Source organism: Tamandua tetradactyla, chromosome 13 (assembly GCF_023851605.1).
Source record: "Tamandua tetradactyla isolate mTamTet1 chromosome 13, mTamTet1.pri, whole genome shotgun sequence".
NCBI classification, from domain to species: Eukaryota; Metazoa; Chordata; class Mammalia; order Pilosa; family Myrmecophagidae; genus Tamandua; species Tamandua tetradactyla.
Genome location: NC_135339.1, coordinates 6,931,261 through 6,952,266, shown reverse-complemented (window position 1 = coordinate 6,952,266; position 21,006 = coordinate 6,931,261). Strand labels below are relative to the sequence as shown.

The following is a 21,006-nucleotide window of genomic DNA, read 5'->3' as shown; positions in this document are numbered from 1 at the left end:
CTTCTGCTCCAACCTCACCTGTGAGCCCCAGCTGCCTCTGGGAAAATCTCCACTCAGCCAACTCCCTGGCACCTCAAACATGTCACACCACTATCCACTAACCTGCACAAGCAAGGAATTGGAACCATTCTTGCCCAATAGCTTCTCCTTTATACCCTGCATCCAAACAGTCTAGAATTTAGTAGTTTCTCTGAATTTATTTCTCAGAGTCCAGTTTGTTTCCTCAACTAGTTTTAAAAAGTGTGCATTTGTGTGTCACATAGAACATTTCCCAACACAGAGTGCTTTATAAACATTAGCTTCTATTTATTCTCCTTGGCATTTTCGCTATTGTGGACAATGCCTTCAGCATCTCTCACCTGACCAATGCCTTTAGCATCTCTCACCTGACCGTAGTGTCCCATTTCCTTTGTGCATCTTTTCACATTTCTGCATCTCTGAGACCAGAGGTATGTCCAGACTGGATTTCTCTCTCCCATGCTAGAATGCTCAGCTTCACCTGAAATGGGAGAGGATCTGCCTTGTTCTCCAATCCACATCCCCGGACCTTACACACCACAGAACCCCTTCCCCAGTAATGCCTGTTGAATTAATGCAAAGAATGGAATGGATGGACGAGGGGTCCGGTGGGTAGATGGTAGATGGCAGGTCAGACAACATAGGATAGACAGGGGCCACGGGCCCAATGGGTTCTCCTGCATAGGTGCTGATGACCCACGCTTGGCTATGGGGAGAGGAGAGACAGGGCCATGAGAGCAAGCCATGTGGCAAATGTCCTCTGCTTGGGTGTGCCCAGCCAGATATCGGCCTGTGCCCTCTGTAGAACAGGGTTTAGGGATAGTCCCCGTCTCTTCCCGTGGGCACTGACAGCACTGTGCCTTGGAGTGTAAAGTGGAGACAGCAGGTACAGGGAGCCAACCGGGCTCTCCCAGTCTGGCGACTTCCCGGACTTTGAAAGATATTCAGCGCCTCGCTGCCCCTCTCTGAGCCTCAGTTTGTCATCTGTAAAATGGGGAAAGCAGTTTCTACCTCTCAGTGTTTCTTAAGGGACTTATGACTGCAAAGCATCTCAAATAGGATGTAGCCATTTAACCATTGCTCAGTAAATTTCACTGCTTCCACAACCAACAGGGTTCAACTCTGTGGATTCAGTACAGAACATGCTGCCATGTGAAAAGAGCCCTGGAAGATATCTGGTAAACAGTAGTGTGTGATGAATGTTTTGCTTTTTGTTTTTTTTGCAATAGATATGAGGCTCAGATGTTGCCCCATGCTTATGTTTATGCTTCTAGGGCAGTCTGGGGTTTGCTGGAATCAGAAGCATCGGAAATCCTGGCGGCATTTGTGTCTGATTTTTTTGTACTAATCAAGGACTGGCTGCTCCCTCTGAGGCCTGGGGGCCCCTGAATAAAGGCATATAGGAGGGGGTGCTCTGGTGCTGGGCCTCCACTCAGTTCTTCTTGACATCAACACCCAATTCTCTAAGAACTGGATCTTGACCATAGGTGTCCTTGGAGGGTGGCCTGACTCCCTCTTGGTGAGGAGGCCACACTGCACTGAGCAGTCACCTCCTGGGAAGCCACTGCATCCGCCCTTTTGCTGGGCTTGGTTTCCCAGGCTTCTCTCCTTGGTCATGGATTGGATGCAAGGGTATGTGCACATGTGTGTGCATGCATGCATGCTTGTATGTGTGCATTGCATGTACATCTCAGGGATGAAAGCTGCTGAGATGAGCAGGAAGCACCTTTTGGGAACCTGAATGCTCCTTGGAAGCTGGCCTTTCAGCGCCCTTTCTCTTAGATGGCAACATCCTCCTTAGGGCTTCTGGGACTGGAGCAGCTCAGTTTTGATTGCATGCAGCTCACTGCAGAGCTGGCTCCCCATTGCTGCAGACACCAGTGGGCAGCGGTCCCGCCTGCCCCATCCTTGTCTTGTTGCTGGCAGAACCATCTGCCTCCCGGGAACTCAAGGCTGGGATTATTCAGTAAGCATTTTTGGAATGCCAGTATTATTTCTAGTGCTATTATTACTAGGGAGGAAGTGGCCAAAGACCCCTGCCCCTGCTCTACAGAGACCTGGGGGTGGGCGGAACCCCATGAGCCAACCAATCATTATACTGTGTAGCGAATGATGTATTAGAGGAACCCCAGAAATCAAAGAAGAACATATAAGAACATTTGACCCCATCTGGGAGGGGAGTCAGCAAGGGCATTCTGGATACAGAGAAAAAGTGGAGGAAGAGTTATTTGGACAGAGGTGGGTCAGGAGGGCATTCCAACTCACGGAAAAGAGATCAGAAAGTGAACCATGCTGAGCAAGGAATGCAAGGGGCAGGGGGATTGCTGAGTTGCAGACTAGGAAGCTAATGGGGAGAACTGGGTCTGGAGGTGAATGTTCCAGGGCTGGCCCAGGTGGGTAGTTTCACTCCACAGAGAACAGGCTAGGGAGTAGGGAGGCATTTTTGAGAGACCCCTCTGGAGGGCAAGGGAGTAGATGGCCTGAGACCAGAATGGGGCAGGGAGAGAGCGGAGAGGCTGCCATATCCCCTCCTTCCAGCAACCACTGGCTCAAGCTAAGAGGGGCTGTTGGTAGGAGGAAAACATTTTGAGAACTCTTTAGGAGATGAAGTTTCGGACCTTGGTAACGCCTTGAATTAGAAAGGGAGAGGTAGATTCTGGCACCAGTCTGAGATGAGAAGCATTCAAAGAAAATCTGATTTTGGAAAAAGAAGTGGCTGTAGGTGGTAACCCATGGACAGCCCACATGAGATGGTACCATTTTTCATTTTCTGATCGGTCACTCAAGAATCCACAGGTCTTATTAAGAGGAGGTAGAGTATATTCATTCTGTCCTCTGCATTTGGATACAGTCCAGAGAGGCGATGGTCTGACTTCCGAATCTAAGCAGGAAGAATACTGGGATTCGAGCAGCCGTGTCTACCACGACTGCCACTGTGGGTGGACGTGGCTGGAGCCACATGCATTCCTCACCCGGTCCCAAGTCTGCTCAGCTTCCAGCATTCTTCAAATGAAATGAAACTGCTGTCACTTTGCAAAATGTGGTCAAGCATGCCCCCAGCCCACCTCCAGTGGGCCCACAAGGAGACAGATAATTGTGTAGTTTGGGATTGTGACTTTGGATTATACCTACGGGTCTCTCTCAAGATAGAAGCCATCCAGAGGGACACTGGGCCAGGAGGGGGCATGTCCCCGCACCCTCTGGGTGGGTGGGTGGGTGGGTGGGGTGGGCTCAGAAGTCCTGTACCCATGCCTGCCCTTTAGATCCCTTCTGTAGAGCCATGCTTCTCCAAGTGTGGTGGAAAGACCCCCTGTGTCAGAATCAGTGGCTGAGCTGTGCTGAAGTATGATTCTGTAGGACAGCCTGAGCACAAACTCTGGGATTGGGGTACAGGGGTCTGCTTTTGAAAATAGGCTCCTCTTGTTATTTTTAAGGGGATGGAAGCTTGAGAACATCTGCCCTAGTACTGGGCATGTTTTCCTTTTGAACCGTCAACATGCAAGGCACCTTTCCAAGACAATGGACTGTTTGTCAGCGCTGCTAAGGGCAGTGGGTGCCAAGGGCTCAGAGGCAGCCTGCATTTCTATGAAAGAGGCCCCCCCATGTGGTTCAGGGGCACCACTCCGCCATTCATAGGGTTGAGAGGCAATTTTCCTGTAGAGAGACTGAGAGTGAGATGATATTTAGTGTCCACATTTCTCCCAACAGTCTCTTCAAAGCAGCCTAGGGTTTTCCAAGCACCTCCCAATCCTTCCAGCCTTTACCCATCCCCCAATTCCAAAGCCATTTCCGCCTTGGTGGTATTTGAAATCAAGAACAGCCCATTGTCCTGGTACCAAAAAATCGGTTATTTCTTTGGCAGTGTGGCCTTTCCCCATCTCAATGAAAAAGAGAGGCTTGTCCTCAGGGGGTCCTCAGCTCCTTGTGGCTGATTCCCAAGGCATGTTACTTCTGCTCCACACCCTTCATAAAGTCATCTCACTGAAGCGCCCCACTGGCTACTTTGAAGACTCACCACCCTGCTCCAGGCAGGTCAGGGCTGTGGAGCCGCTGGAGCTTGTCAGACTAGCAGTCCTAGAAAGGTGCTCAACTGGAGTGATCTGAGCCCTGAAGCAGTTGGAGCACATACAGTATCTCTTTTAAGAGAATGCTTTTAAGATTCAGTATCTCTTTTAAATGAATTTATATTGTATAAATTACAGAGTATTTGTATTCATACCTAAAATAGAAGCCTGTGGATGCACTGATGGATCAAGCCTGCAGCTGTATCTGGTGCTCAGGGATTTCCAGGGATCCCTTGAAGAAATCCTTGGCCACCACTGCTTTTCCAGGGCACATGTGCTTTTCCACATCTCCTTTTCAGGTCTGTGGGCCGTGGACCGCACACCTGCTCCATTGCTGTCTCTTTGTCTTAAAGGGCCCACCCCTACTCTAGCAGTGCACAGCCATGGGGCCTCCTGTAGCAGCCAATGATTGAGAGTTCAGCTCATCAACTCAGAGCTTGGCTTTAACATGGGCAGGGCTGCTAACTAACCAGAAAACCCTGACATCTGCTTATCTTCTGTAAACTTCCTGCATCTGAAACATGGGCATAATGCAAACCACATTCACCTCATAGTGTCGTTTTGAGAAATAATTAGGGATATGCAGTAAACCTTGGCACTGAGTAGTTGGCACTATTATTAATACAACTGTTATTATTATTGCTATTTTATTTTGGGGGGGAGTGCATGGTCCAGGAATTGAACCCGGTTTCCTACATGGAAGACGAGCATTCTACCACTGAACCACCCATGCACCCTGTTATTATTATTTTAATTATTCTTATTTTGGTATGTGGTCATTGAAAATAAATCTAATACCCCCCCCCCCCCCAGATTCAGTATCTCTTTTAAATGAATTTATATTTTATAAATTACAGAGTATTTGTATTCATACCTAAAATAGAAGCCTATTGATGCACTGATGGATCAAGCATGCAGCTGTATCTGGTGCTCAGGGATATCCAGGGATCCCTTGAAGAAATCCTTGGCCACCACTGCTTTTCCAGGGCACATAGATTGGACGCTTCAAGTCCAGAGGGATGTTGGTCTAGTTTTCTTTTCTTGTACTGTCTTTGTCTGGTTTTGGTATCAGAGTAATTCCGACCTCGTAAAATGAATTGGGAGCTGTTCCTTCCTTTTTCATTTTTTTTTTGTAAGAAGTTGTGCAGAACTGGTGTTATTTCTCTTTTAAATGGATGGTGATGGAGTTCACCAGTGAAAGCATATGAGCCTGGAATTTTCTTCATGGGAAAGTTTTAAGCTACATGTTTAGTTTTTATAATAGTTGTAATATAATATTATTCAGGTTATTTCTCTTTGCTTAAAAAATTTAGTTTGTGGCTTTGAAGGAATGAGTCCATTTCATTCCATCTAAGTTGATGAAGTCATGTTCCCAGAGTCGCCTGTAGTTCCTTCTTATTATCCTTATTATTAGGCATTGGATGGTCTGTGATAATATCTCCTCTGTCATTCTTGATATTGATAATATGACTTCTCCCTTTTTCCTTTACAAGTCTTGTTAATGGTTTTCCAATATATTTGTGTGTGTGTGTGTGTGTGTCGTGGGGGAGGCACCGGAAAGTTTTCCAATTCTTAAAAATGTTATCAAAGAAACAAATTTTTAATTCATCATCTTATGATTTCTGTCTCTTGTTTACATGTTGTAGAAAAGTTTGCTTATTTTTGCTTTAGCAGACAAGTTTCCTGTTCAGGTTCAGGCTGCAAGTTGATACCCACTGCATGTGGACCAGGGTCACAATATTTGTTTGGTTTTCAAAGCCTTTAAAGTACTGTTTGGATTCCTCCCCCCCCACCTCCCCGTTTCTCCAGTCTTGAGTGGTGGGTCTACACTGCAGTTCAGTTCTTAGATCCCATGTTTAGGATCGCATCCATGCTGGCACAGCTCAGAAACCATCCCAGAGACTAATACACTATATAATGGTCTCTCTTTCTTAAGCCTCCTCTTCTTCATTGTCTTCCTAACAATTTCTGACTCCCAAAGCCCCCTTTCTTTCTTCTCTGTCTAGAAAGCAAGTGCTTTAGTGCCCTGCTTTGCCATGCATGTCCAGATCCTGGATTACTAGATCTTTCTTTGGGGCCCAGTGGTGACAGGATAGAGAGCACAAAGCCATGGGGATTCCTCCCTCACTGTTGGTTAGAGAGAAGTGCCCTCCTTCCTGAGAGTTTTACATGTCATCAGAACTGCTGCCACCGTACTGTAGGGCTGCCTGGAGGTTGATGGGAAACAATGGAGGCTTCAAAGAAAAAATCCCAAGGAACAATTACTCTCTCTGATCTGGAGGAGCCTCCTTTCTTGTTCCTCAGATTGGAAATAGAAGCCGTATCTTAGAATGCGTTCTGTCCTATCCACACTTGACACTCAGGTTCAGGTTTCAAGCTACGGTGAGTCCATACCAGGAGATACTGGAGGGAAAAAAAACCCAGGAACGTCCTGCCAGTTCCATTGTACTTTGACTTCTGTTTTCCTTCCCTGTGACCCTCTTTGCAGAGTCCTCAGAGAGCTCCTCCCTGTATTCTATCCAGGATTTTAGGTGCATTCAGTGGGAGAAACATTGAGTGCGCTAACTCAGTCTTGACCAGACCTAAGCCCCCTCTTTTTCTCCGTCACACGCATAACTGGAGAAAATGGATGGGAACTAACTTCTGTTGAGCCTCAGCTTTGTGCCAGGTTCTGGGCCTTAGAGCCCAAAAGTGTTATTCTACAAGTCTCTATGAGGTAAATATGGTAATGTTAGTTCTATTTTATAGCTGGAAAAATAAGACTTTGCTTAATTAGTTCAAAGCCATTGCGGTCAGAAGTGCTAGAGTAAAGATGTACCTCATGGTCTCTCCCAGAAAGAAAGATATAGAAAACTCTAGGCAAAGGGGAAGAGTCTAAAAGTGCTGCTGTCTGATGTGCCACTTTCTCTCTCTCTGCAGGACAGAGGACGGCGACGTTGCAATCATGCATCCTGGGATGGTGTGCATTGTGGTGCAGCTACTGCCGCTACTGTACCACCAAGATCACCCACAGGTAACTGTCGATGTTTGCTCATGTTTTGTCCTTTTCATGTGGCTGAGCTTTTGAGCTCCTTCAGGCCTGACATCCCATTTTCCCTTTTTTTTTACTTTGGCCCCAGTACTCCCTACACTGGCAAAGCCACACTTGGGAACCAGTCCCTGCAGGGAAGTGTCACTGAGTCTACGACCCTAGACTGAGTTAAGTCCACCCCTCCAAGGCCATTCAAAGCAGGTCATTTCTGGCGAAGTGACCTTCTAAAAACAGCAGCTGAACAAGAACAAGTGGATGTAATTTCATTGGCCTCTGTAGGTTGAGTCCCAGCTTCCAAGAACAGCGCTGGGCCCTGGAGGTGTGTGTGCCCCAGTGCCCTGTGGTACTTCTGGCTGGGCCTGTGCTGTGTGGGGGTGTGCAGGGCTGACCAGACAGACAGACAGTGTCTGCACAGAGCCTACATCCATGTTGGGGTTTGTGGTCAGGAAGCTGGCGCTAGTGCCGACTGACTTTAAATAAGTAAGCTCACAAATGAATATGTGATTACAAGTTGTGGCAATTGCTATTAAGGAGGAAACAGGGTGCTGAGAGAAGATAATGGGAGTGGAAGCGGGGGGCAGACCAAATTGAATCTAATTTAGATGGAGAGGTGGAGGTCAGGGAACCCAGCACTTACATGGTGACATTTAAGTAGGGTTTTGAAAGAAGAGTAGCAATTAACCAGAGGGAAGGAGCTTGCTGCCGAGGCTGGGGCCAGAGCAGCCTGGGAGGGCAGGAAGTGCGTGAACCTTAGAGGGGGAGAGATGGGGGACTTCCCAGTGTTTTATTCCAAGGGGCTCAAGAAGCCACTCACAAAACTGGAAGCCAAGAATGTCATTTTTTTTTTTTTTGTATTGAAAAGATCACATTAGCTGTTGGATGGAAAATGGATGGGAAAGGGGGTTTGTGCAAAACAGGTAAGGGGGAAACCAGATGAGATAAGATGGTAATTCAGGTTAGGGTGACCTCTGTAGGAGGGTGTCAAGAGAAAGGAGTCTAGAAAAGTACACAAAGAGAGAATCCCAGGCCCCCAAGTTGAACTGGAGACAAGGAGTGGGAGATGGGAGGAGGCAAAGGTATGCTCAAGTTTCTGTCCTGGCAGAGCCAACAGCCTCCTTACAAGGAAGCAAGCATGCATGGATGAAAGCATGAAATATCATAGCAGGGTAAAACTGGGATTCAAGGGATAAATATTTTAGAAGTTCTGAAAAAAAAACTGTAAAAGTTGAGAAACACCTGAAAAATGTACCTTTTTTTTTTTAACGTTTTTTGTATTGTGAAAAATAACACATACATAAAAAAAGCAATGCATTTCCAAGTACATTTAACAAGTAGTATACAACAGATTTTAAAGTTTGGTATGGGTTACAGTTCCATGATTTTTCATTTTTACTTCTAGCTGCTCCAAGACACTGGAGACCAAAAGAAATATCAATATATGATTCAGTAGTCATATTCATTTGTTAAATCCTTTCTTCTCTGTTATACTCTTCCTTCTCTCTTTTTTCTTTTTTTTATGCAAAAAACCTATACACAAAAAAGCAATAAATTTCGAAGTACATTGCAACAATTAGTTGTAGAACAGACTTCAGAGTTTGGTTATGGGTTACAGTTCCACAATTTTAAGTTTTTATTTCTAGCTGCTGTAAGATACTGGAGACTAAAAGAAATATCAATATACTGATTCAGCACTCATACTCATTCATTAAACCCAGTTTTCTCTGTATAGCTCCACCATCACCTTTAATCTTTCTCTAACTCTATAGGGGTATTTGGGCTAGGCCCATTCTAACTTTTTTATGCTGGAAGCAACTGTTGATAATATGGAATAGGGGGATGGAAATGAAAAATACACCATGTTTGATTTATTAGCAGAAGATGAAATGAATTTAGTTGAGCAGCTACTATGGCCGGGAAGAGGCTAGGACTTTTGGCAGGCATCGTTTACTTAATCCTCATGGCAGTTTTGTGGAAAGGCATTTTTGTCTCCATTTTAACTAATGAGGGGGCAGAGGCTCAGATAATTCACATGATTTTTAAGGATTCACTATTGATGAACTTGTGTGGTGGTTTGAAGATGTAACTACCCCAGAAAAACATATTCTTAAATTGAATCCATTCCTGTGGGTATGAACTCATTGTAAGTAGGACCTTCTGATGAGGTTACTTTAATTAAGATCTGACCTGTCTCAGTCAGGATGGGTCTTAATCCTATTATTGGACTCCTTTATAAGAGAATGAAATTCAGACAGAGAGGGAGAAAGCCATAGGAAGCAAGACGCTGAAACGGAGTCTGGCAGAGAAGAGAGAGATGAGGAGACACCACCATGTGCCTTGACATGTACAAGCCAAGGACCCAGGATTACCGACAGCTAGCAACAGAATGCCACAGCCTTTGGGGAGAAATCATCACCTTGATGGTGCCTTGGTTTGAACTTTCTTTTAGCCTCAAAACCATGAGCTAATAATAAATTCTCAGTGTTTAAGCCGAGTCATTGCATTGATATTTGCTTGAGGAGCCAAAGGTAACTCAAAAAACTTACCTGGTATTAATTCTGGTCCCAGGGTGGTCTTTCCACCCCATAGGAAGAACATTGGCCCCTCTGGATAGAAGCAGGGCTCCCAGTTTTGCTCTGGCTAGGAGTGAATCTGGGGCCAGCATATTTAGGAAGAAATGACAACTTATTGGATTTATCAACGACAGTATGAAAATGTCGGCAATTGGTAAAAATATTGCCACCTCGAAGAAATAAGTGAGAGACCTGGAGTGAAAGAAATGAGTAGAGGAGCAAAGATCCTTGGTGAGTGGAGTAGAGGATAGAGGACTGTTTTTATGAGGGAAATCTTGTACTGTTTGGAACAGGATTACTGAAAGAACTAACCAGAGTTTATGCTACTTGTCTCTTTAGTAACCAGACTTGTTGTTCTGGTTCCATTTCCTCTACTAGAAGAGTGCTGATGACATGACTAAGAACTCCATGGCTAAGGAGAGATTTCATAGCCAAATGAAGGGCACTTTACATTTTTAAACATTTGTGGAAAACAAATGAGTGGGCCAGGACAGCATGGGTTTTGATTACTCTTTCATGTATCTATACTGCTGTGTAACAAAGTGCTTCCCAAAGGAACAATCACCAATTAATCACCACTCGTGATTCTACGGGTCAGGAGTTTGGACAGGGCTCAGAAGGGATGGGTCATCGCTGGTCCTCATGATGTCTGTTGGTCTGGACCATCTAAGATGGCATCTTCGCTTGCACAAGCTGGCTCAATGGTGAGGGGGCTGGTGGGGCCAGCTGGGCTGGGGTCATGCATCTGGGGACTTGGTTGCAGCTGGCCGTTCAGATTTGGGGTTCTCTGCTGTGGAGCTCTCCTCTTGTGATCTCTTCCTTTGGTATCACCATGTGGACCCTCTGGCAGGGGCCATAGCAATTCTAGGATCCCAAGGATGGACTGCAGAAACCACCAGGCCTTCCCAAGGCTTAAGCTTGCATTATTTTTACAGCATTTTGTTGCTTAAAACAAGGCACAATCTTAGTCTAAAGGAGGGGAAATAAGCTTCCTTTACTGGTGTGCAGGGCATCGTTTGGGGAAGGGGACATCTTTAAAGATGAGCCCCCATAATTGCCATAAGCATCCAATGGATGGATAAACATATTTGACCCCAAGTCAAATGTCTTTCGGCCAGTGGATTGCCTAAAGCCTGGGACCTCCTTCACCATGGCATTCAAACACAAGGGCATGCTGGAGTGTGGTGGAAATGATACTGGCATTGAAGGTTTCCTTTCTGCTAGGAATATTGTTTCATTTTAATCTTCACAGTAGCTCTTTAAAGTCCATGTGACTCTCCCCTAAGGCTGTGGGGCTGGCAGGGGGAGATTTGAAATTGGCCCGCAGGCCCAGAGCTCAGTGTGGATTGGAGGAATGGATCGCGTGTCTTTGCAGCTCATGCAGAACTCATCTGAGGACACCCGGCTTCCTAAGTGGTATTGACACCCATGCGGCATACTTGAAATGAGAGCATTGCCAGAGATCCGGGTGGTCTGAACAGTCCAAATGAGACCCGATGGGGAGACGTATTCTACAAAAGTCTGCTGCTAAGACACCTGATGAAGTGACTCAGAGTGGATGGCCACATGTCTTGCTGTTTCCTGCAGGCAAGGAAATTCCACAGCAGAGCCTCAGTTTCAGATAAACTGATGAGCTGTCCCCTCACCAGAGCATGGAGAAGAACTTTGGTCCTTTGCTAAGCCTGTGATGATAATTGGATAAATTAAATATGCAAATGAGAATTCCACTTAGTAAGGAAACTTTTACTCTATTTGGGTCACAATAAGTAATTTAGGTGAAGTCGGATTCTTCTTTGCTGTCTCTCAAATATGCAAATGAAGTGGAGCAATGCATTTTCTCTAATATTTTCTGCAGATGCCAAATCAGCAGCTATTAAAAGTTGGATAATTATGGTAATTAATTTTTGAAAGGGGAGGGGGTAAAACCTCCTGACAACAAATGGAGTAGTAAATCGAATGAGAAATGAGAACATATAAGAAAATACGGTGATGAAACTGTCTATAGAACTGTGCAGATTTGGGTACAGAAAAGGGAACTGAAAATTTCAGTAGATGGCAGTGTTACTAAGTGGATGGAAGGTGAGTTCCTGCTTGTGTTTCTGTAAGTTTTCCTTAAGGTCATTAGCACCTCCACACTTTCACCCACTTTACATTTCTCAGATGCCCTTCTTACACCCTGGGTGAGGAGTCAATGGCTTTCCAAGCTACACATGTCATTTTAGAAGTGACGCCTAGAATAGCTGTATGGGTGCTTTGCTCTGATTTCTTTCCAAGCACATTCATGTCAAATTTGTTCTGTTTGCAACTCAAGTGCATTCCCCACTCTCCCCCCAAGCCCCCCCCACCAACATGCTAGCCCTGATAACCTTGGAATCTGATAACCCACCTTTTGCATCATCACCGGTATTAAAAATCAGGCTGTGGGAATTTTACTGTGATGTTGCTGGCTTAAGCACAAGGCAAGAATGGAGTCCAGCTGAGTCTTCTTTGAGCTGAACTGGCCTGGGAAAGAAATGGCTAATTGGGAAGAAAGACTCGTTTTTCTTTCCAGCATGCTCAGCAGCTCCAAAGCTCTTGCCACAGGGACACGGCACGTGGGCTGGAGCCCTGACCAATGGCAGCAAACCTTCCCGTCCCTGGCATTGCTCGATTTCTACTAAAGCTGTGGCCTCTAATCAGCTCTTAAGAGTGATCATATTTGCTTGTGTACTTGAGGACCATAACTCGGAGTGGGGAAAGCCAGATCCTGTCCACAGAGCTGCAACTCGACCTATGTTGGAGCAACGATAAATGCGTCCGTGAATCATTATGAACACCTACTATTAGCCACTGGGGATTCAGAGGGGAACATCACAGGAATTCACAGCCTGGGCTTGGGGGCGGGGGTAGGCAGATGGCATGCTGATGGCCGTTAACAGGGATCTGCCCACAGAGCCTTGGGGCACAGAGACAGGAAAGCCTCAGAGAGGTGGGGACCCTGGAGCTGGGCTTTAAAGCAAAGGCATGTCCATGCTAGATCAGGTAGAGGAGAGGCAAAAAGACACAGAGAGGAGCGCAGGTGACAATGCCTACTTGGGGAGCTTCCTGCAGATTAGCTGGGCTGGGATAGACATGTGGGTGGAATGCCTGTGAGTGGGGTGTTGAAGCTCTGTCTGAAGGGTCTTGAATTCCTCACTAGGAAAGTTGAGCTTTGTTGGGTTGCCTTCGTCATCACCATCACCACCATCGTGAACGTGCACTTTGCAAGGCCAGCGTTCAGGCTCTGAAGACAGCAGACCTGGGCCAGATCTCAGCTCTGCCTTTTAAGAGTTCCCAGAGCCAGGGGACACTTATTGAGCCTCTTTGTCCTTAACTTCCTTTGCTTTGTGCGTGGGGGGGTCAAAATGTTCTCTCTCTCATGGCATGATCATGAGGATGAAGTGAAGCAAAATGTAGTGCTTAGCCTGGCAAGCAGAACATATTCAGCAGCGAGGGGCACACTTAATAAATGGTGTAGCTGCTATTCTTGGTTGCCAGAAGCTCTATGAACATTTTCTCATTTAATCCGTATATTAGCCCTGCAAAGTGGATGTCAGTATTCCCACTTTGCAGATGAGGGTGTGAAATGTGTAATCACGAAGTAACAGAGTTGGCATCATCTGCCTGGTGCAAGGCTCCCTTATTGGTCACCTGCCACCGAGCCAAATAGGCTTTGCTGTAAGGAGGCTGCAGCCAGTTGGAGCTTGTTGGAAAGTGACCACAGATCGGACCTGGGCTTTTGAGAGACCGCTGAGTTTTTCAATCTGCCCTTCAGAGTCATTGTTGGGGTGTGGTCCAGAGCCCTAAATGGCTGCTATAAAGAGTTTTGCTGCCCCAGAAACCTCCTGCACAGCTCAAAGGGAGGGTCAGGTTCAGAAGCCATGTGAGTGTATCAATTCCTTTGTTTCTAAGTTTGGAAAAGGGTGCCATTTTCTGGAATTACCCTGAATTTCAAGCCCATTGAACTAATCATATGGGTTTCAAATAACTAAACTATTGACAGCCGTAATAGCGCTGACTAGCATTTTCTAAGGGTAAGGCTATCTGAAAAGAGAGCTCTGTCCTCCACTGAGGAAATTGGTAAAATGGAATTCTTTGCATTGTTAATTGATAACTCATTAGAAATTCCGAATATGTTGGATTTCCATGTTTCCTCTGCTCTTTCCTTCTAAACTCCACCCATGCCCCTGAATACTTCTATTATTCCTGATGAAAATATCACAAATGCTGGTCAGTATCTAGGTGACTGCACAGCGTAGTCAAATGGACTAAACAGATAAAATGGGCATGATCCTACACAGAGATGAAGAGGGTCACAGTGACTTAGGAGGCGATAGGGTGGGAGTTCAAGTTGGATAGGATGAGTCCAGCCCAAGAATCCGGTGGCCTTGCTTTGAGGCCCATTTCTGTCACCATTATGTATATGACCTCCTTGAGGCTCAATTTTGACTCCTCAAATTTGGCCTCGAATGCAGAGGTTGCAATGTCAATGCCTGCAGGAACCAGGGGAGGTCATGTGCACGTGTAAATCCATCCAATGGGGAGTGGTGGGGCCTGTGGCCAAATGGGCAAATGGAGACCCTTGTCTCCTCCTGCCTAAAAGTACTCACGTCTAACTAGGGGGAAATCAAAGGAAGCCGAACATAGTTCAGTTCAGTTAAGGAGTCTCATGTGGCACGTATGGAAAGTCACTTCCGTATGTTAAAACTTGGGGTGAGCCCTGGGATAGGCTGCCCATTCTGCCTCTAGTTAGCTGTGCAAACCTAGGAAATTGATGCAACCTCTTTACGTCATAATATAGTGGTCTCCTTTGCCAAATGGGCATGATAATCTCTTCCTGTTGAGAAGATTAGTGGAGATTATAATTGTAAAGTACTTAGCACAGTACCCGGCATAATACGTGCTCATCAGATGCTCCACCATCCCTCTCTCTCTCTCTGTACTTACGAGTCTGAGTTGTGGTACATAAAATGTTGGAAACTGTGGATAGAAGGTAATACGTTTTAGACATATTGACAACTGGCGTTATTATTAGCACTAAATGAATAACAGAGAATTGGTATTGAACTGCGTGTTATTACTTAGGGGTAGGTCAAAAGATGGGGCCGTCTCATGCCCGTTCTGGATTTTATCAGTGACTCAGGTGAAGCTCCAATGGTAGAGGGCAGTGAGCTGGGAGGTGACAGAGCAGGGCAGCCAAGAGTCTCCACCAGCTTTATTGATGAGTCAGACCCCATCAAGCCACAGTTCAGCGGAGATAATTCACAGGTTTGTGACCCGTACAATGGGATGGAAAAGCTGGGGTGAACGTGTCTAGGGGCTTTAGTGAAAGGTCAGATAGAGTCACAGTGGGGTGAGGTGAACTGTACCTTAGGCTGTATTTACAGAATGATGGTGCACCTCCAAAGGGAGATGATGGTCCCCCTGACCCAGTAATATCCATACCAGAATTTTCCCAGAGGTGAGGAGCCAGGATGATGATCCTGAAAACCTCAGTGATGGGAGAAATGTATGCAGGGTGGGTAGCTTAGAGGAAAGGGAAGCTGGGAGAATGAGGGCTGGGCACAGGCCGTGGGTTGACTGACAGTTGAACAGTAGAAGGCAGACAAGAACCATTAGTTAAATAACCAAAGATCTGGCCTTAATATACTTGCCAAAAATGGATGGGCAGCCTCTGGATGGAGTGAGCTCCTCTATACTCATTAGGTTGTTCATTAGTGATGGAGAGAATCCAGGACTCAAGATGGCAGACGCAGCCACACCCATTTAGGTGTGTCAGTTTCTAAAATTATAGATACCTGTGTGGGACAGAGGGGTGAACACGTAGCTTTTTCTATCATTTTTGAGGGGTTGGCCTAAGACAGGATGGGATGTGTCTCCACTGCCTAATCCAGTGGACTTGGGCTCAGCTTGGAGCCGATCTGGTTCCCACGAAACCAGGCCCAGTGCTGGAGCTCGCAGAACCTACAAGCTCAAAGACAGCCCTGGAAACCCTGGAACAGACTGGTGCTCTGCAAACTTCAGCACCCCAAGGCCCAAGAGGCAACGATCATTGACAGTGGCCCCTGGAGCAGACCCCCTGGTTTGAATTCCTGTCCCTCTACTTACTGTGCAACCCCAGCAAACCATTTAATCCCTCTGGGCCTTGGTTTCTGCACCTGAAAAGTGGGGGTAATGATAGCATGTAGCTCATGGGTTGGTCTGAGACTTAGATGAGCTGCATGACTATTGTCTACCAAGACTGAGCGCGCGGTGGCATCAGCTACACTCATTAACGATGAGGCTTCTGCTCATACACTGGCTGGGACAATGCACAGTGGCCCTGCAAACCGGCTTCTCAGTTGAAGAGATATTGCTATAAGGTGAGAAAAGAAGGCTGCAGCCAAGTGGGGTTGATATCCTGAATACGCTTGTAGCGTATTAAAAAAAATGTTTTTAAAGAAGCTGCTTCTTTTGACTCCTACAGAGAGTATACCAGTGAAGAAATTATTGCTGTTGTCCTAAGAAAACTGAGGCTCAGAGAGAGTCACTAACCAGCCCCAGTTCACTCATTGGTTAGCATCAGATCAGCGTGGGAACATACTTCTGGGTAGATATGCAGAGGCCTTAAACCTAAATGATGAAGGAAGAGTGAAGGTCTATTGGGAAGCTTGAAAGTATCCCTCCCAGTGCTGGGGTCTCAGTTTGCTTATGAATGGATCTCTCATCTCTGTGAAATAGCCCTTCAAGTGACTGTGCTGTATCCCGGGAAATGCGATCCAGACAGTTGAGGTTGGGAATCTTACCAGAAAGGGATCAGCAATTCACCTTGACCAAAGCAAATAAAGTGACTCCTCCCTGGGCTCCCTGGAAAAGCCCCAGCCAGAGGTGGGCAGAGGTCCAGCCAGTGCTCATGTTGGCTCTCACGGAGCCCACTTTGGGCTGCCGGCTCACCCATCCAGGTAGGGTGGAGCGAGGATGTGTCCAAGATGATGGGAATTTTTAAGAGACAGTGTAGGTCTCAAACCATGGGGATGTTCTTCTTGGGAGGGGTTTATAAAGCAGAGGTCTACATGCTGGCTTTGCAGGTCCATCTCAAGGCTGACCGCAAGTCTCATTTCAAAAGGGTGATTGGAGCACTTAGGGGCCCCCACCCAGCTGGATGCTCAGGTTCTGCTCATAACCCAGGCACACTACTCACTGGACTGCCAGGAATTTGGGACCTGGTGATGAAGAAGCCAAACAGGAAGTCATCCACAGAGGACCTACTGGGGAAACAGGGCTCTAACTCCCAAGCTGAGGTTCAGAGGCGGAGTCCAGGGCCTGGAGTGGTGTTGGGACAGTGATTTGGGCCAGGCTGGGCCCAGGTGTGGAGCGTGGAATTGGTCGTGCTGTGATCTGAAACCTCTGGTAGATGCTGTTTTAGAGACCCAGGGAGGCCTTCAGATCAAGTGCACCTGGGATAGAAGATGGGGCGTCTCCAGGCAGCTCTTGAGATCTACATCAGCACTAAGGTTTTCCAGCCTTCCAAGTCCAGCGACCTGATATTCATTGCTCTTTGTACACTCTGGGCTGGGTCCATGAGCTGGAAAGGGCAGGACGGGCCCCTGCGGCCCCCCACTCCCACCCTGCCCCACTCCTCCCTGAAAGCCAGTGCTCACTGTCGGCTCACAGCTGTCATACCTGCTGCTCCTGTCTGAGAAAGACCATTTCCCAGCCTGCCTAGCTCTCTCTTCATTGCCAACAAAATGTAGCAGACACATCACTCTTTTTGAGCATGCTCTCAGTCTCTGGGTTAGGGCACGTCCTGTGTCTGGGATGCCCTGTGCTTGCCTAGGTCAGAGCACGTGCTAAGGAGCTGTTGTGTTTGATGCCTGAAGGTGGGCAGTCGGGAACTGAAGGCCAAGAGTCATTGCCACAGGCAACAGCTCAAAGACCAAGCATTGGGAGTGGTGTGTGTGTGTGTGTGAGAGAGAGAGGGAAGGAGAGGAGAGATTAAGAGACTGAATAGAGGAAGAGAGAGGTTGAGAGGGGGAGAGAAAGAGATTGAGAGAGAGAATGAGAAATAGGGAGAGAGAGAGGGAGTAAGAGAGCAAGTTCAGCAGTCAGTGCGGTCTTTCCAACGATTGACATATGGACACTGTGCTGGTTGGGGAAGTCAGAAGACCTTTCTTAGATACGGGAACATGCAAATTGGCTCTGAATAATAAGTAGGAGCTCAGCAAACAATAGGATTGGAAAAGACATTCCTGACTTGGTGTGTCAGTTGGAAAGGTCACAGCATATTCAGCAAAGGATGAAAATATCATCACAGCTGGAATTCAGGGTGAACAAAAAGGGAGGACAGGAAATAAAGCTGGAAAGAGAAAAAATACTTTATAAACATAAGGCCCTTAGCTTCTCTTACCAGGAAGCATTGACGTCATAAACTTGTAATTCATAAAAGAAGTAGATTTGAAGCAGGCAGACTATGTGAATCTTGGTCTTAGTTACAAATGTATACAAAGTACCTCAGAAAAGTGTGCATCCTTTAGAAATGGATTTTACTGCTTCAACGGATGTTGGATGACGGATGTTGAATGGATGTTCTGATGGAAAGCTGGACTCTTTCTCACACCTAAAACAACATTGCAAACTTCCGTGCCTGCCAGGGAGTACCACGGAGCCAGGAGGTACCATGACAGTGAATCTGGCAAGTAGTGTGAAATTAGAGAACTAATTTTGGTAAACAAGAGTAAAGGCAAGAAGTTGTCCAAACAAGGTCGCCAGTGGACTTTGATGTCATTTATGGACTTTGATGTTAACTTAAAGATCCGAGGTCACTTGCATTCTGTCATTTGTCTTCTGAAATCACCCAATAAAGAACACTTCAACCAAATTGGAACAAATGACTAACCCAAGTTTGGGGAGCTCATGGAAGTGCCTAGTACTTTCAGAACATCTGACCTTCTGATCATTTTGACCATGTCAAGGCCACCTGGTCAGTGTTCATGAGACACACCTGGGAACTCGTGAGCCCCAAGCCTCCTCCCTGTTGGGAAACCCATCCCATGGGGACCCAGACCCTCACAGGGCTCTGGACACCATTTTAATCTGGACCAGAAGGGAAAAATAAGCACACCCAGCTGGACAAGGAAAGTCTCGAGGACTCACGTGGGAAGTGGGGAAAGCAAGAATTTCCCTACAGCCACCCCACCAATGGCTCAGTGCTAATTTGCCTCGCGGGTCCCGTCTGCTGGCCAGCCTGCTGACCCCGTGTGCTCACCACTGCGTCCTAATCGAACCGCCACCCCCTTTCCTGCGTTGGGAGTAATATGTGTTAGGAAAAATCAATCCAGACTGGTTTCCTGCTACTGCTCATATTTTCACTAAAACCCCATTTTACTGGAACCAACATCGAAAAAAAAACAACACATTTTATTCAAAACAAGGCAATATTGGTATCGACAGACTCGCTGTGATAATGAGGACAATCAATTTCTCGTCCTCCATTATGGGACAATGAGCAGGTTTTGGAATAAACGGTGGCATTATTAGACCAGATCAGCATTTCTCCTTTTTTTGAAAACTTCCTTTCTTTCTTCTTTTAAATTTAGATTTTAAATGTTCGTGATCCGGTGAGGGCAAAACCAAAACCAGAAATCCCAAAAGCAATAAGTGAAGTGCTGGTAATAAAAACTGGAGATTGTAGAAATTTCGTTTGAATTCTCGTTAATAATACATCGTGGCTTTATTTTTGCATCTTCATACAGACTGTCTCCCCGACGCTCATCCCAGATTAAAAGCGTGCAGTTGTCCAATAAAATAATCAAAGTTCTGCGAGAGGAAAATTTTGAGGCAAGATGCTGAGCATTCTTTGCTTTGAGAAAAGTGAAGAAGAAAGAAGGTAGAAACAGGGTCTGGTGGAATGCAGGAAAAGATGTTTAAAACTTTCCCAAGATAGTCTGGGGCGGGAGGAGTGGAGGAAATCAAGGAGGTAGGATGGATTTCCAATGGAGAAGGGCCCCTCAAAGGAAAAGTGATAGAGTTGTTTAGTGCAAATTCATTTTGGAATTTCTACCTTTGGTTTCTGAGTCCTCTAGATGGAGTATACATGTCCATTTCCCAACTCAGGCTGGCTGTGCACGTACAGCATTTGCGGGAAAGACTGTTTCCTTTCAATGTGATGAGACTTCTCCTTGGCGTTTGTGGTTAGACTAACGGTAATGCTCACAAAATGGTGACATCCCAGAATGGCGAAGTCCTATACCCCACTGACAAAAAGATATAATGTAGTTTCCTCCCCCTACACCAATTTTTAAATTGGAGATGCTCTGAAGATATTTTAAAGATAAGAATGTTGATGCTATGCCAGCCCTTTTGAGGCAGGAAGTCTAGGCATCCTGCATTGCGAAGGCAGGCAGGAGGGAACCAAAATGTGGGCTGAGTTACCGATTCTCCTTTTTCAAAAATCCGAAACTGACAGTAACAGTGTAAGTATTTTTCCTCCTTGAAACATAGATGCTATAAAACTGTGTTGGCTGTTTTTTGAGGAAGTCTAACTCATTTGATTTCTGTCCCTTTGTAATTAATGCACTCTGGGTTTCTGGGCTGTACTCTGGGGTGAGGGGGTTCTGAGCATGCTGTTTAATGATATGGCCCTGGATAATTAAATGAACCTCTCTGGCCTCAGTTTTCTCATCTGTAAAATGGGGATAATAACAGTACCTCCCTCATAGGGCTCCTTACAGGGTTGGCATGACCAATAATACATTTCAAAATATTCAGACCTGGGCCTGGCCCAAACCAAAGATGCAGAGAATGGTCTCATCACAAGATAAAACTTGTCTGTCTCAGGCCCAGGGCTCCCTTCTAACCAAACAGAGCTCTGGGAAATGCATGAAGGGTTTTGGGGACCTCCTCTTCCCACCCCCAGAGACCCTGTCAATCAATTATCTGTTAGGGCAGGACTCTGCGGGACAGGGCACTGTGAGTTTTTGTAAAGGAAATTCCTTCTCTCCCAAACCATTTCTCTACCCATGGGGGGCAGAGAATTCCAGAGCTTTATCTCTTAAAAAAAAAAAAAAGGAAGTTTGTAAAAAATGGTGTATTGTATTTGATTAAACTATTTATTGAACGAACTCTATGCAATCTGTTCTGTGGGCTTCAAAGACAAAGATAAGGAAGGTGCTTGAAATGGAGAAGGGGTTTAGGATACGAGCACACAGACTGGAGAGACATACAAAAGGATGGTGAGAGGTGGGAGAGAAAGAGAGGTGGCATGAGGGGCCATGAAGTGAGAAGGCATTATCAACAAAGCCTCCTCAAAGGAAACTGGTCTGCAAGC

The 21,006-nt window shown here is 46.1% G+C and overlaps 1 protein-coding gene across 10 annotated transcripts in view; it reads left to right on the top strand.

Moving 5' to 3' along the window:
- WDFY4 (WDFY family member 4) overlaps positions 1 to 21,006 on the top strand; it is a 281,815-nt gene that overhangs the window by 72,775 nt on the left and 188,034 nt on the right. For 8 of the 10 annotated variants that reach the window (XM_077124655.1, XM_077124656.1, XM_077124653.1 and 5 more), the window contains exon 13: positions 7,002 to 7,095. In XM_077124655.1, coding sequence (XP_076980770.1) covers positions 7,002 to 7,095 — 94 coding nt within the window. Of the gene's footprint in view, positions 1 to 1,131; positions 1,187 to 7,001; positions 7,096 to 21,006 lie in introns of those variants that run through there. The other 2 variants (XM_077124661.1, XM_077124660.1) reach the window with 2 other exon arrangements.